Source organism: Falco punctatus (assembly GCF_963210335.1).
Source record: "Falco punctatus genome assembly, chromosome: 8".
NCBI classification, from domain to species: Eukaryota; Metazoa; Chordata; class Aves; order Falconiformes; family Falconidae; genus Falco; species Falco punctatus.
Window position 1 is genome coordinate 32,490,090 of NC_137588.1, and position 16,784 is coordinate 32,506,873.

Consider the following 16,784-nt stretch of genomic DNA (forward strand, 5'->3'; position numbering starts at 1 on the left):
CCAAGCCTTACAACCTGCTCTTGCCTCCCAGTGGAAGGTGGGATGCAGGGCACGGTGCCATGCCAGTGGGAACCATGGATGCTCTCATGGCTCCTACTCTTCCAGCAAAGGACAGTGAGCCTTGAGAGAGCACAGAGAAAAATGCAAACAGGCAAAAACTAAAGCAGCTTAAAGAGAAATCCCCAGAAAAGATAAGGGCCCCCACCTCCCTTCCCCCATCTGCTGCGAAAGGATGATGATCTAAATCGCATTTCCTAGATGACACCGCACCGATCTGCCGCCGGAAGCAGCGGTGGCTGCTCTCAGGATTGTGCCCAGCCTCCTTCTTCCAGGGCACAAGCCAGGTCCTTCACCATTGGCACCCGCCACCCCATCACCACTGCCACCGTGGAGGAACAGCCTGCCCTGGGGCGGCTGGAGCTGGCATCCCTCCTGCTGCCCCATGCCACACTCCCACAGCCTCTGCAGTCACATGTTTCCTTTCTGAGAACCACGAGGGAGGGGATTTACCATTTCCAGTGCCTTTCTGCACGTTTCAGGGAGGCTGAGAACAAGGCGACGTCTTTTCAGCTGTGTGTGGGTCCCTGCTCTGCAGCAGGCAGCCTGCGGCCAAGCCCTGCAGCCAGCAGTGGAAGTGGCCGATGCAGAAGGGCAGGACTAGGCTGTCACCCTCCGAGCTGTCACTGAGGACACAGTCAGTGTCAGGTCACAGCCTCCCTTGATGCGCACCGGCACAGTGTGCCAAGCAAGGCAGCACAGAGGATCAAGAGGCCAGAAATCTGTGCCCAAACCCCATCTGCCCACACACTGACCCATATTACCCAGCACAGAGCCACCTCACACAAACTGCCTTGGCACATTCTTGCCATGAAGTGACCATCAACTTTGGTCTTAATCCAGCACGTGATGTTGCTTACCCAGCACCGTATGATCCAGGGGCACCACCAATTTGCAGGGCAGGATTACAAGGATCTCTGTCTGCAGGGTACAGACTGTTCTCAGAGGCCATGAAATTGCTGGTACTCACATTTCCCAGGTCAGAAGCCTCCCGGTCCTCATTTGGCTTTCTTCATGCATCATATTTGCTGCATGCCCCTCAGAAAAGACCATCTTCATGATTATTCTGCACTCTCTGATCAAGTTTCCCTCCTAAAAAGCATCCTTTCAAAGTGCTTTTATCTGCAGGGTTGGCTGCCAGTCTAAAACTGCAGCCCCATTCTGTATTTGCTGATAATGTCCTAAAAAGAATTAACATTTAGATGTTAGTCCTGTAACTGAATCTGAATCAAACAATGATGACTGTTCAAATGCCTAAAGCTACTCAGGGGTATTTTCCTTTAAGCTCTTCCAAGCTTGTACCAGGAGTAAGGAGCTTTCTAAAGATGCTTTTGTGAGCACCAGCTACTGAAACCCTTCTCCTTGTCCCTCCAGACACAGATAGAATTATGCCCAGCTCCGGCACAAAGATAAAGGCTGAATTACAAAAGCAGTATTATGCTCCACAATCAGGGTCCTTGATTCCAATTGACAAGGAAAGCAAATCATGCGCAGTTGGTTTGCTGATGTTTCCATCCCTGGAAATTCATTCCTACCAAAGAGATAGAAATCATTTCAATACAAAGGGTTACCTTTTGTGTTACCTCCCCAGATTGCTAAATCACCTTAACTTGTCAGTTCGTGATCTTACAAGTTATGCAGGGTCACACCTGGCCACCACTTGTATGGGATATCTTTCTTTGCAGAAGGTTTAACTACCAGCTGCTACAGTTTCCTCGATAAGAAAGTGTTTTCTTACCTATAACAGCACGGATGTAGCAGGAGAGCTATTCAGAGATGCTGTGAAACCCTTCTCTGGAGTAAATTTTTTAAAACGTATTAGATAAACATCTGCTGGTGATCCTGCAAGGGAAGAAGCCTTGACATCCCTGGCGAGATGTCTTGAGATCCCTTTCAGGCCTGCCTTGTGCTTTTACAGAGCACTCAAAACCAAAACCAAATGAAAAACCCCTCAAATATCCCCACTCCAACCTCGACCCCTCCAACTTACACATACTGCAAAGAGTGCTGTCCTCCCCCTGAAACAGATCCTGCCACCCTGGGTGGGCAGCAGTACCCTCCAGCTAGGCTACCACAGAAGGTATCTTTCCAATAATACATTGAAGCCAAAACTTCAGTTTGGTGTGATTCATCCCTGCTTCAGCGAAGTTCAACAGAGCATGATGTTTCACGCCGGTCCTCAGGGCTCAAGAGATTTTTCCACAAAAGGAAGGGTGTTAACGCCTGTGTCCTAACAAGCGGTGACGTGGATAATTGTGCTCTGTAGATGCAAATTCCTCTTGTCACTCCAGATGCAGAAATGCCTTTTAGCATGCTCTTCAAGGAAAAAAGGGCGCGCCTTTGCTACTGGTAACCCCAAGAAGCCTGCCCATCAGTCCAAAACTCCTGCACGGGGTTTCTTCCATGGTCTGGAGATCCCTGAGGGAATCTGAGGGTGGGTTCTGGTAGCAGAAATGACAGTGATGTCCATCTGGCAAGAGGCGAGAGGTCAGACCAATTCCTGTGATGGCCTTTAAAACCTCTGCCATCACAGCAGGCTGAAAAATGCTGAGAAAAACGCCCTGAATGTGTGTGCAACACGACATCCTCTGGGAGAGGCAGCCTGAGCTGCACCCCTGGGACAACGGTTAACCCTGCCAAGTCAACCCTTCAGGCACAGTCTTTATGCCTTTCTATCGGACCACTGAAAATTCCTCCTCACTGCTTTTCCAGCTGATTTCATCTCAGAGCTAAATTAGCTCAGGGTTAAAAAGAAAAGGGTATTTTCTCCCAGCCTTCAGCTGCAAGATCTTAGCTGCCATCTAACCACTGTGCAAAAGGTCCCTCAGACATCTCCGTGTTTGCCTTGGCGAAAGAACCGTAAAGGTCACAGCGTTTCCAGAGGACCCTTTGCAAGCACCGACTGGGGAGCCCAAGATAGGGTGCTCACGCAGACAGGCAAAGGGAAGGACCTGCAGCATTTTGTTGTGTCGCGAGTGACACAGTCACCCTCAAACAGCTTAAACTGGCCAGACCTCAGCCAGGATGCTGCAAAAGCAGTTTTGAAAGTCCTTCCAGCTTCACATCCTTGCAAAGAATGAAAAGGCAGATGAAGCTTGCATCTCCCAGCGGAGAGTCGATCTGCCAAGGTCAAGGCGCTTGCACAAGGCATTCGGATAGCGGGACAGAAAACAACTGGGTTTGCACCCAGCCTTCCTGCTGCATTGCCCTGCACTTCTTTGCGCACCCCCTCTTTTCCTAGCAAAGCAAGACTGTTAAGATGGTTGCACTTCTGCAGACAGACTCACAGGCAGAGCCTTGCCAAGCAGGACTGTCTGAAACGGCCCCTGCGTCTGGACTCAAAAGCCTCTGGAGATCAGCTTTGAGCTAGCGGTATTCTTAAATGCAGCCAACCTGGACTTCTTGTGTGTCTCCTGGATTTGCAGCTCACGCTTTCAAGGGCTTTTTATCTACCACCTCAACAGCCAGAAGCTCTTTTTCTCCCCCTCTAAGTGATTCTCCTGTAACAACAACTCCAGGAGTTGGGGTTTTAAGGAAAAGACAGCTGAACCTTAGGAGGCTCTCAACACAGATCCTGACTTCTGGCAGCAGCACTCTCTCGCCCACAGCCGAGATGCTGACTGCAGCTCAGGAGATGCTTAAGTAACCAACTGCAAAACTATTTATCAAATTACTCTGAGGCAAGGGCACAGCAGATGCAGAAGCAGATATAACTCTCCTCGACAGCCCTGCCTGCGCAGAGGACAGGCAACGGGAAACACCTTCATCCAAAGCAATGGGAGGGACTGGGGCAGCAGCACCGGAGCAGTGACAGCTTGTAGCATATTTCCTATAAGCACCTGCTTATAGGAAATAGGTCGGGTTTTCCATTTCAGGCACATCTTCAATTATATTTTTATATCTCATGCATTTTATACTGGTTTCTGAAGAGATGAAGCTCCTGAGACAGCTTCCTCTGTCCTCCTACATCGAAACAAATTATCCTGGATGGCAGACACCTCCAAGACAGCAGGTTCCTACAGGTTTTACAAAGACCAGCACTTTGCTAAAGAAGACTCCAGTGAGTGTCCGACTTAGGAAGCTGCTGCACCCAGACCAAGGAGGGTCCCTGTGGTTTGGTCCATGCCCTGACCGTGGGACCCATATGAACTCAGCACCCACAGAGCTCAAAATAAACCACAGCACACAAAAACTACCCAACGCTGTGGGAAGCAAACTACAGGTACTGCTCACAGAGTGACTTCCTCACATGTATCTCCCTTGCATTGGTTTGCCCAAACACTGACAGCTCTAAAAATGAGCCTCTTTCTCCCCTGGTGTTACCCAACCAGACTTTTGACCCCAGCACCCCCCAGTGACTGGAAACCTCACATCATTCTACCTTCCTCCAGTTGATCCCTTTGCTCACCCTGGCTCTGCCTGCCCCTTCTCCGAGCTTTTCAGGACCAGGGGTGACCAGCACCCAGCTGAGATAAACCACAAATTAACAGCAAAGAAGGGATGTGACCCAAGATTCTGAAATCTGTATTATAAACCTCACAGTATTCAGATCCTGCGAGACATCCTTATTTTAAGCCCGAACTGGTTCTTATTCCCTTTTCCCCCTGTTCTCTCCTGAGCACTTCAGTAGACTAGGTCTGACAGCAACGTTACTCTAGCACAGGCAATAGCTATGCTAATAGCTTGGAGGAGCCGAAGTTTACAGAGCTTCCTTTACTCGAGGGAACTGCATTTTTCTAAGATTATATTATTACTTGGGCTGGTCGCTCAGTAATGCAACATCATTTCCCTTTTGGGTGGGAAAGTTCTCTCCTTGTCCTTGGATGCGAATGATTTCAGCCTGAAAGGATGAATGCGAACTCTGCATAATCAAAGAGCCACAAATGAACCATGCCCCTTGCTGAAGCAGCACGAGGTCATGGTATAACACCTGGGCATTAAAAAATATATGGTGATGGGTACACATGCATCAGCTGTATGTATGCAGAAAAGGGTGAGAGGGAACGGAGTTCAGATGGAACAAAACCATTTCCACTTCGTAGGCACCCACAGACTTCATTCTTTCACCAAGCCTGTGCTTGTAGCCCTCTTGCATCTGCTCTGGATGAATATCCCAGCAAAAGAACCTCTAATATTTATGGAAACATAGAATTACAATGCAAATGTCAAAAAACTGCTCAGAGAAATAAAAATTTGAATTTGTAATCAGGTCTACTACCACTGAAAATTGGATTCTTTGAGCCTTTTATGCTCAGCTAATCAGGAAAAAGAAAACACATATCATATGACCTACATCTTCAATCAAATGTAAATAACAGGGCCTGTGGTTGGGGTATTAAGGCCTCGTGATGAGCTTGCTCATGAGCTGCAGACTGTGGATTTTGTATCGGACATTATCAAAGGATATTATGAACAACCAACCTTTAATTCGCTTGGAGCACCTTCTGACCCTCTGGCTGGTCAAACTGCCCTGAAAGCTTCTTTGCACCATTGCAACAGCAGAAAGACACCACGACAGGTGCCAGGATCTGCCCATGCCTCTTTCCAGAGGAGCTCCGTGCATGTCCCAGTGGATCAGCCCAAGCGTGAGCAGTGCCGCTCGCCTGCACAGAGACGCTCACCCACCCAGACCCTCCTCACCCCCCACACCCGAGAAACTCTCGAAACTATGGGGGGTGCAAAGCCAGGACACAGAGGGTTTACAGTGGCTCCAGATCATTTCCTCAGGGTATTTAGGCAGTTGCAGCTCTGCCCTGCGCATCGCACATGCAGCAGGGGCAGCCGCATGGGGTGCAGCGTGCCGTGCCCCCCTCCTGCCTCCCTGCAGCAGCACAGACACAGGCAGAAAGCATTCTTTGGTGCAAAAAGGCAGCAGGCTCAGCCACAACTGAGCCCTACCACCTATCCTTAGTTTGGAAACGGTATGTAGCTACCACCGATGGGAAACCCATAGCGCCAGCCAAGGGTCCTTCCAGCAGCGACTCCAGAAGAGCTGCAGACTTTGGTGGTGCCATAGTCTCTAGACTGCAGCACTGAAACACCATTGCTATGCTGACTCATTTTATTGGCTTGATTAACTTGTTAATTGCAATAGTTCCTTATTCTGGGGTCTTTTTTATTAGCTTGGATAAATGCTTCATTAAAACCATCACAACCAGAGCAATGCTACCGAGGCCTCAGTCCCGCTCGCTGCACTTACCGCAGACGCAGCACCCGTGGCAGCCATGCACATCCCCCGAGCCAGGGCTGGCCACTGGCATCACCCACACAGCATGCACCTACAGTCGGCCAGGCTGTGGTCTCCACTTTCACCCGAGGGACAGCTCAGTGCCCAGTTTGGCAGCTAGCAGGACAGCAATCCTCTGCTCCTACTGCCCAGAAAACTCCCGGAATGCCGTTTGCGGGACTGCCTGAAATGCGGCAGGTTTGAAGCAGCAGCTTTCTGTTTTGGATGCACAGGCACAGTCCCAGCCATGGCAGCATCCGTTCGAGTTCTGCACTACAACCACCCCAAGACCAGCCACCTTTCTAGTCCGGTACCCCATCTCCTCTGCTAAATGAGCATAATCCTCTGCCACCTCCAAGAGATGTGGTGGGGATGGAGCCACCAGCCTCTGCACGGCATTCGGTGGCTGTGAAATGCCCCTTGTAGATGAATGGGATGGGGAGGGTGGAGGCAGCACACAGAAACAGCTTGGGAGCTCAGTCAAGGAGGCATTCTGACTGCCAGCTCAAAAACTGGGCTCTATAAGAGCAGGTGAAGGAAGCGAGTTGTCCCAGAAACCCCACACTCCTCTAAACTCATCATTATCTGCAATTTTTGATACTGAAAATAATATTCCCTGAGGAAGACACCCCTGCACCAGCAAGGCTGGCATCAGCCCCCACAGGCACGGCAGCAACCACACATCTCCCTTGTCCTCCTAGCCACGGGAGAAAAATAAAGCAAATCAAATTATCCCTCTGAAGTGGTGAGGGCTGCTGGAGCAGAGCGTGCTGCTGCTGAACAGGCACGGGCTGGCTCTGGCAGTTTGCGACTGGGAAATTAAACTTTACAGAGAGCCCAACAAGGGGCTTTAGCTACGGCAGCTATCCCCTTACCGCTGTGCCCTCGTCACAGCTTAGCGCTCGCGTTCACTGCGTACGGAGGTGTAAATCAATACGCATCACTATGTGCTCCCTGCCAGTCCAGTTACACAATTATCCCTCCGACCGCATTCATTTATCACTTAAATATCACACAAAGCGCTTTTACAAGCTGGTACAAACCCAGCCGGTCAGTGCATGACTCTTGTTACCTTCAGGGGTCTGGGATGGGGAATGGGCAGGAAAGCTGATCCCTTATCTCCCTCCTTTTCTGAAATGCGTTTTTCCCCCTTCTCTTTACTTATTTGCTTAATTATGTACTCCAAAGGAGCAGAGCTAAATCTATACAGCTCCAGGGACTTCATGTCTAGAGCGCACTGACCAAATCCACTTACAGCTCACAGGGAGGAGCAGCGAAGATGCCCGAGACAGGAAAACCCTGCAGCCTGCAGGTCTTTTGATAGCAACGCAGAGGTGCAGGAGATGATCCTTCCTTGTCCTTGTGCTGCAGGGGGAGGAAGCATCCTTCCTGCACCACCCATGGTCACCTGAAATCATATCAAAGCTAAACAGCAGCATCTTACACCTCTCAGTAATGGTGTGGCTGCACAGAGAGCCAGGTTTCCATCACCCAGGAGCCACAAAATACATACGGTGAAATTTGAAGCAGGTTTGCAGGCAGCACCGTACTTTTGTGCAAAGAAGCATCTTCACCATCTTCTTCCCTTGCTCCTAAATCTGCTTCTTCCTCACACAGAAAGTTTCAAAGATAGAAAGTAAAAAAACTAATATAAATAAATGCAAGCTGTTCTGCCCCTCTAAGAGGGTTGCAAAGTTTCTCCTAGCCAGCCAGCCTAAATCTCTGCTGCAAGCTAAGCTGATTCCTTCTCAGGTGATTTCACAACTATTTCCAGGGCTCCCACCGTCGAAGCTACAAACGTAGGCATCACTTGGTATGGGAGAGAGAGAGAAAGGACACAAGGTACAAGCGCAGATGCCAGAAAAGCAGAACTTCTCAGGGCCAGCCCGTTGCTGGCAGCCCCGTGCTGTGCTGGGCAGCCTGGCAGGGCACTGGTGCGGGTCAGAAGTAAATGGAAAAGGGATGCTGCAGAAACAGGGGGACACCTCGGCTGCAGTGACCTTGTTGGGGGCTTGGTGCCACCCCCACTATCCTCGTGGTGTTACTGGAATTATTCCCATTTTACAGTTGGGAAACAGAGACCTGCGGGAGGACAGAGCTTGTAGCCAAACCCCTGCCCGACCCAGGCTGGTGGCAGACAGTGCCTCCAACTCACTGGGCGCCCACATGAAACAGCAGCCAGAAGAAATTTCACGGAGGGGTTTCAAGACGCTCGAACTTTACTGTCACCAACTTTCTTGCTTCCTACTTTGCCTATTTTTTTTTCCCCTGTGTTCCTCTCCCCCCTTCAGCCTGTATTTTAAACAACACACAAAGGCCATCTGTCCTCATTTCTTCATCAGACAAGCCCGTGGTGGGTTTGGCAGGGAGGAGCGGCAGATGTGGTCCAAGGCGCAGGCAGGCCAGGGAAGGCAGCGAGGCTCTGTGGGGCAGCCCAGCTCCCGCCTCGCCCCACGCTTTGTGAGAGGCTCAAAAGCCCCATTTCTACACCCACTGCCTCACCATCTGCTTGCTAAACCCTGCCTGAGAAAGGGCTTTTGCTGCCTAACCTCAGACTCGCTTCAAGTGGAGATGTAATCTTCATTTCCACACAGCGACAGAGTGATGGGTTCACAAGATACACCCCACCCCCCGCTTCAAGCAAGTGTTTTCAAAGGCGAAAAACATCTCAGAGGGGCAGAGGCAGTACCAAGACAAACAGGGATTTCTCAAGCGTCTACAGCTCAACCTGAGAGTGATTCAGGAGATCCCATCAGCCCACGCCCGTAATGCCAAACAATTCCCTTGACTGACAAGCATAGAGCTGTAGCTAACAGCGAGTGAATCGCGGCTGTCAGGACCCAGCGTAATTCATGATGCTGTTTGCTAGGGAGCGAGCTACTGCCACGCTATTTATCACTCCTTCATGATGCATCCCCCATTCCTTCTGGATGGGGCTGACATAATTCACGAGCACCTGTAGCTGCTGAGCATGGGCTGCATGGAGCAAAGCCCAGGCGGCCAGACACTGGTAGCCAGACAAATGGCTTTTCCAGCATGTGGACGGATAGTTCGAGCTTTTCAGACTCTTAACAAAGGAAATGCATTCCTCTACTGACTCTCAGGAGTCATCAAGGTCACAGAAAAAGATGCCAGATCGAAAGCTGAGATGAAATGAAATAGTTTTTTCTGTCCACCGAGGAATTTGCACAGCTCTCGTCAAATAATAGGCGAGCACTTTGCTGGCAAGTTGCAGATTTTATCTTCAGACAGCTGACAGCAGGTAAGGCAGCACTATTCTCTCCCAGTTTGGAGGGCAAACGGACACTTGGAGTGCCACAAAGAAGTGGCTGAACTGGGAACAGACCCAAATCTCCTACATTTCAGTGCAGTATCCTAGTCACCAGGCTGCTCCCATGCAAACAGTGTTAGTTAGGAGCTTTCTAATCCTCTGCAGAGTACATTCCAGTTGATATCCCCAACTGTACATTTGGTCTAGTGTGGATACACCTTGCAAAGGCACACCTTGGGTTTGTGAAGAAAACTAAAATGCTATAAATGTAGTATTGTCACATTTCCTGAAAATGTGTAACTCCATGAAAATAACTTAACCCCAATACCAAAGTATGAGATTCGGTCTATATGAGAAATTAAAAGTTGAAATTTGACAATCCAGCTCAGGTAGGTGATCAATCCTAAAACCTACTTAAAACGTACACAGAACTTATTTGACAAATTGGATTTCCTTATACCACCTGCTGACACCTAGCACTTTCTAGAATTAGTCATACTTAGAGCTATGTGTCTTCTTCAGTGAGTAAATGAACCAGTTTACTGGGTGCCAGTGGAAATGAGCCCTGCTTGTTCTGGGAAAAATATGGTTTCTCCTGTGGTGAAACCAAGTTCAGCATCATTTGTAAAGCACCAAAGTAGTCATCGCTCCTGGTAACGACACTGTGGATGCGGCATGCAAGAAAAAATGTGACTTTATACATGACTAATCTGACAGTCTGTAGGCAACAGAGAGAGAGAGGTTATTTACAGAGAGCTGATGGCACCTGTCCCCCCACCTGCATGTGGGTCAGCACCTAAGGCGAGATGAGGGCATGTCCAAGACGAGCAGCAGGCGACTCAGACCCTGAAGACCACCTATGGGAGCCACCGATTTCCCACCTGTAAAGCATTTTGGTGGGTGGATGCAGGCTGGCCGTGCCCCTAGTACCCACCAGCGCCTTCTCCAAGTTCCTCTGTGAAGTTTCCTCCACTCACCTTCGAGCCAGTCCACGCAGCTACAGCGTGTTTACGGTTTCCCACGCACGATTCCCATCCCCATCCTTCGCCCAGCGAAGCGCTTGCCTGCACCACCAGGGCTGGGCACGGGTCAAAGCGGAGAGGGAAGGTGCTGGGGGGGGTTGCACTCCGCAGCTGCGGTGCTGGGGGGATGCTCAGCAGCCCTCCGTCGCGGTGCGGCGGGCAGTGCGCGGGTCCCACCGCCACCAAGCCCCGTCCCCGTCCCCGTCCCCGCGGCGGAGCAGGGCACTCACCCGGGCTGCCGGCGTGTCCCGCGGCGGGAGGCGAGCAAGGGCGGCCGAGGCGGCTTCGGGACGGAGGAGGAGGAGGAGGAGGGGGAGGAAGACGCCGCGGGGAAGCGAGGGGCAGCGACCCGGCCGCCGGGACCAGCCCCAGCCCCAGCAGCAGCAGCAGGATGCAGGCTGCCGGCATGGCGCTGGGGGTGGAAGGAGGGGAAGCGGGGAGGGGGGGGGGGGGAGGGGGGGGGGAGGTGGTTGTTCACATGCCCGAAGCGGGGCAATGAATAACCACGTAAATAGCGATTTTTAATTAATTCACAGTCCCCCCCCGCGCCGGGGCGGCGCAGAGGGCGGCCGCCCCGGCCTTAGAAGTGCGGAGTGCCCATAGCGGAGGGGGCGAGGGGGGGCCCGGCCAGCGGCGGCAGCAGCCTGCGGCCAAGTGCCGGCGCCCGAAAGTAAAAGGGCAGGCGGCGGAGGCTCCTCCTCGAGCCTGACATCACCCGGCCGCGGCCCGGCACGGCCCGGCTCGGCACGGCCCGGCACGGCCCCCCCGGCTCGGCACGGCCCCCCGCCCGCCCCGCGCAGCCCTCGGGCCGCCCGCTCCCTCACCCGGCCGTGCGCGGCACCACTGGCAATAACAACAATAATTTAAACGTTATTCTTACTTTTACTTTGTTCCTCCTGATGCATCTCCCAGCCGCGCCGGGCGAGCGGGAAACCCCTTCGCCCGCCACCCCGAGCCGCAGCCGCCGAGGGGCGCCCCGCTGCCGCCGCCTTAGCGCCGCCGCCTCCCGGTGCCAGCAGCGCGCAAGGCCCGCGCCCCGCGCAGCGGCGGCTCCGCTCCGGCAGGGACCCCCCGCTCCGGCAGGGACCCCCCGCTCCCGGCAGTGAGCCCTCCCACCGCGCATCGCCCCACGAAAGTGCTTTGCTCTCCAGGGCTGCCCTGCCTGCCTGCCTGCCCTGCCTGCCTGCCCTGCCCTGCCCCGTTCTGCAGGCCCCGTGCGATGGCGGTCTGGGGGAGCGGGCCAGAACAAGGGGGCTGCAGTCAGGGCATCCCGCACACCGCCCGGCTCCCGCACAGGGCTACGGGCCACACGGCCCCGTGACCGCCCTGTGACGCTCCCATGCTCGTTTTTGAGCTACGGGGAAACAAAGGCAGCCAGCAATCGAGTCCAGTACCACCTCTCTGGATGCCACCAATACGGCTTCTGAAGCGGCTGTGCCACACTCTGCAGGATGGAAAAGTTTCTTTCCAGATAAGCATGGTGAGCATTAGATAGCCCCAAATGTAATGCCCTTCGAAATCAAGCCCTGGTTAAATCACTTCAAATCTTTTACTGGTTATAAAGCTAACCTGCTCTCTTTTAAATGCCAGCAGCAGCATTTTGAGGCTGCTGCTTCTTGTGGTGGTGAATTTCCCAGGCTGGGCTGTACGGGAGGCAAAGGATTTCCCTTCATTGTTCTGAAATTCCCTTTCATAATTTCATGCTCCTAGTTCTGCAAGAGAGCACGCTATGGAGCAGCAGGTCAGGCTTTGCCAAGGCTGCTGGCATCCAAACGCTCCGGGTTTAGCATCCCTGCCGAGCTCTCCCTCCCCAGGGAACGTGCACCCATCCTGGGCAGCCTCTCCCCTCGGAGTCACTCCTGGGCCCTTTGTTTTTCCCTGGAGCTAGTTCAAAATCAGGCTTAATTTCTACAGGCCAAGCAGAACCCGACCTTTCACAGCTGGGGCACAAGTGACAATACACCACAGCCAGATCGCTGCAGGCTCGGACAAAGCCCGGATCTGGTCCACAGTCCCCCCACTCCCCGTGTCTCTCTCCATCAAACGCAGAAGTCAATGGCTGATAAGCACAAACTCTCCTGAAAGCCTCTTCCCACCCAAAAGGTGTCACTGAGGAGCCCACACCAGCATGTTAATGACCTTGGCTCTACCCAGACACAGGACTTGGTCTCCCCCGCTCCTCTGCTTTCCTCTCGACATGCAGGTGCTTTCTGCACCTTCCCACACCCCTTTGCAGTGACGCACACTTGGAAATTTTCACACTGATGCTTGCACAATCACAGATTAAAACCCTGGAAAAGGCAGCCCTTTGAGCCACCTCTCTATCAGTCCATTCCCTATTCTACTCCCTACAACTTTTGCCATCTTCTTGCTTTGAATTTGCTTAAACTCAAGGAACAAGTCAAGCTAGTGTCAGTCTGGGACATGAAGCACAAACAAATCACAATGACACTTTACTTATACAAGCAAGCATCCCAGTCTTGGTAAATGGGGTGACCTGAGTGACCCAGAAGCCACAGACAATTACCACCAAGGTCCATGATCCATACAGGACAGCTACAGGGTCCTTCAGTCTATATCAATGTACTTATCTATTCTTTATGGAACTGTGTAAAAAAAAAGTTTCCTCATCAGTAAGACGGAGAGACCAATACACAGCTGAGTAATGTGCCATCGTGGGATTGAGTTAAAGCTCAGGTGAAGAGCTGTGAAATTTTCTGATACTTTGGGAGATGGCGCAGGGAATGTAGAGCCACAGCTCAAATACTTGGGAATATCTTTATACATGAAATGCAGGACTCCACATTATCGATTCCTAAGATAATAATTAATATCAGTAATAATTATGATTCTTCAGAAAGTTTTGTTAGTTCCTGGACTTGACAACCAGCACATCTGATGCTTTCCTACCTCCTTTAACTGTGCAACAGAGGTGAAGCAGGAGGGGCAAAGAAACCTCTCCAAAGTCAGCAATACACCATCAGGGCTGTGCAGGGTAAATTAAAGCCAAACCCAGTGCTGACAAGAAATAGACGCTCTCCTGTCCACTCATTCTCAAGCCTGAGGGCCCTAACACTGAGCCTAGAGATCTCATCCCTCTCCCCTCACCTTTCCCAAAAGACTTCCCCCGTGTATAAGCCAGGTAGCAGCTCCCTGCTCTTTCTACATCCTCCCAAGCTGTAAATCCAACCAGCAGGAAGCACAGTATCGAATGCTTTTCCAAGAAAGTCTCCATAAATTTTTTTCTACTGTTTTACTCAAGAGGCACATCAAGAACAGTAGCAGAGCAGGCAAATGCAAAACAAACATTGCTGAAAGAGCAACCGGCGTCCATATCGCATGGCTCCGGCTCCCTGTGCCCCTATGGCGCATCCATAGCACAACCCACCATGCCACACCACAGGCTATAAAAGCAGTAAAGACCCAGAGAAGCCCCCTCAGGGCAGGGGAGGGCAGATAACACCCTTACCCAAATTGCCGTTAAACCTGCCTGAGCTGCCACAACGCTGCATTTCTGAACCCAATGAGGCACTCATGACCGTGACAGGGGTGACCACGAGGACCACACACCGGTACGCATGGCCAGCAGCAGGAAACGCCAGGCAAAGGGCCCTGGGCTGCCCCTGAGCTGGCTGCATCCTGGCAGAGCTTAATATAGGTGGAGAAACACACTGGCAGGGCCAGGGGTTGCCCGTTGCAGCCTCCGACGCACATGGCAGCAGTGAGGCTGCTGCCTTCACCAGCCCCAGCAAAAGCCCCACAGTGTGAACCCGTGTGTTCAAACCAGTACTTACCATCAGAAAATAATCCCTCTCCTCTCCTCGTCATGGCTCCAGCCACGAGCAGCACATCATTCACAAGCAACTGGAAAGGAAACATTGATATTCAGGCAGTTTGGGACTTCCCAAATGCAATCCCTTCCCCTCCCAGGTGCCTAATTTGCCAAGGTTTAGTGGCTGTAAATTTAAAGCTACTGTGTTTTCCTGCCATCTTATTTTACTCCCACCTTCACCACTTCATAAGGAATATCCCTGCAGCAAAGGAGTCAATTTACAGTTGGTGCTTTTGAGCTCCAGCTCCAACAGGCACCTGAAAACATGGGAAAAAAATCTCACGTTTTTGGTTTGGGTTGGATTTTTAAAGGTGGATAATTTTTTATCCATGGGAGCTGCAGAGGGTAGTGTGGTGGGGATACTACCCCTGCCACCCATGTGCTGCATTAGACACCGTCCTGGGAGGCTGGGAAGAAGCATCAGTGGTGGGAGGAGGATGCGCTGCAGCAGGATGAAGGTGCCTGCGTGGAGCATGAGCGCTTAGTGAAAGCCACTGGTGACTGGCTTTTCCTTGCATGGTCCTGGAGCTGTTTACCCCTGTGGCACGACTGCACGCTCCGCTGCCACATCCTGCTAATAATGGTTACAGGGCAGCTCTGGGCTGAGGGCTACTCCCCTCCCTCTTTGAGAGCACAAAACTAATAGGAGATTTAAATGCATGAAAGTGTGCCTAAGGAGTCAGATGGGCCAGGCAAACCCTGATGTAAAATAATGCCACAGCATCCTCCTGAAAGAGGCTGTGACCTCAAACGTCTCCCCAGATTATGTATAAAATGCATTTAATGCTTCCATCTGAAAGCAATCAGCACATTCAACACACAAAGGAGTTAAAAACAAACAAACAGAAAGCTCATCAACCCAGGAAGCCTCTAACACAACTATATAAAACATGATTGATATCATATGCTGATTAATTGAATCCCACCCATCACCTCATTTTGGGGGAAGAAAAACATAGCATGTTTTTATTTCACCTCGATTTCCACTCTCCAGACTGAGGGGCTAGAGACAATGACCAAATTTGCCTGGTTCTGCATTGCTTTGGACTGAAATCACCACAAACCACAGGAGCCTCTACAGAAGAAGCATCTCTGCAGCACTTTGTTAGGATTACATGGACCGGTCCCTTCTCTCCGGTTCTATAGGAGCCTTTTGCAGCCCCAGCCAATGTCATGAAACTCCTGCAGCTCCCTTGAAACTCAGCCCAGATCTGTCCAAATCTTGGATCAGGCTCATAAACCTCAGACAAGTTTTAAGCTGATGATGAATTAAGGTACAAAGTGAATATTTTCTGCTTCGGAATTTGTTATTAAAAGTCGTGAGTTTCCAAAGTGGACAGATAGTTCCTAACCATAATGAATTACCTTCCTCATCTCCTCTTGATGCTGTAAGCCATCCATTAACGGAACCCAATCATCCAAAAGGCACTTAGTACCGGACCATTTTTCTTGACATTTTGGGGGTGGTAGTTTATTGATTAATTTTTACAAGAACTGCTTGCCTTGTACCTCCATTGGAAGCAGCTTGTTCCAGATACTTGAAAATTGAAAGTCAGGATGGATACAGGTCTTGTGATTTCTCATCCTTCACACAAAAATGCACAACAAATGACAATGATGTTGCATTTTGAATCCTGTCACTGGAAATAAACCCCATATTTTCTGGGAGGGGAAAAAAAAATCAGCCATTTAAATCTAGCTGGGAAGAAACAATTCTAAATTCCTGATTTATTTCCTTTAAGACCCTTTTCAAGAAAAAAACTCAAGAAAAACCCAGCCCTTTCAGAGCTGAGCAAAACACTGCACAGCAGCACCCTTATAATCCAGAAAGAAGCCTCTGCCAAAGTTTATAAGCAACATTTGGATCCGATAAAGTTACAGGTGCACTCCTTGACTGCTGCGTTCCTGGGAGTGTGCCCACGCTTCCATTCACTCTTGCACGAGGTGGGCAAATACCAGGTATAGGGGGTCGGTGCATGAACGTCATGTGAAAAAAGCTGTGAGGAGCAGAAGGCGGAAAGGGAAGGAGCCTCTCTTGTGCCATACGGGCTTTAAAGCTATTTATTTATAGCCAGCAGTTTGCTGCTGGAGCCTCTGATCCATAGCTTTTAAGGCTGTTACTGCTGAGGTCTCACCTCGTCTCAGGTTTAATGGCAGATGCTATGCCAAATCTGCGTCTCGGCAACACGCTGCTGCGGAATATAAGCAAGTCCATTACACACATACCTCTTTTATATGGAGTTACCCAATTTATAGGTTGTCTACATACTTTTCTCTCTTTTATCCCAGTAATTGCCTTTTCTAAAATTCACCAGGCATGGACAATAATTCAAATAACCTTGGTTTCGCACTAACCTAAATGTTAATCCCAGGCTG

At 50.9% G+C, this 16,784-nt stretch overlaps 2 protein-coding genes across 5 annotated transcripts in view; one reads left to right on the forward strand and one right to left on the reverse strand.

Moving 5' to 3' along the window:
* Positions 1-11,674, reverse strand: part of HEG1 (heart development protein with EGF like domains 1) — a 56,460-nt gene extending 44,786 nt beyond the window's left edge. The window contains exon 1 of one of the 4 annotated variants that reach the window (XM_080399205.1): positions 10,807-11,674. In XM_080399205.1, the coding sequence (XP_080255331.1) occupies positions 10,807-10,984 (178 nt within the window). In that variant the 5' untranslated portion in view covers positions 10,985-11,674. Of the gene's footprint in view, positions 1-1,027; positions 10,783-10,806 lie in introns of those variants that run through there. The other 3 variants (XM_080399203.1, XM_080399204.1, XM_080399206.1) reach the window with 3 other exon arrangements.
* The window catches only part of LOC308068497 (TGF-beta receptor type-2-like), a 310,921-nt gene that overhangs the window by 86,717 nt on the left and 207,420 nt on the right, over positions 1-16,784 (forward strand). The gene's annotated exons all lie outside the window — the stretch shown is intronic.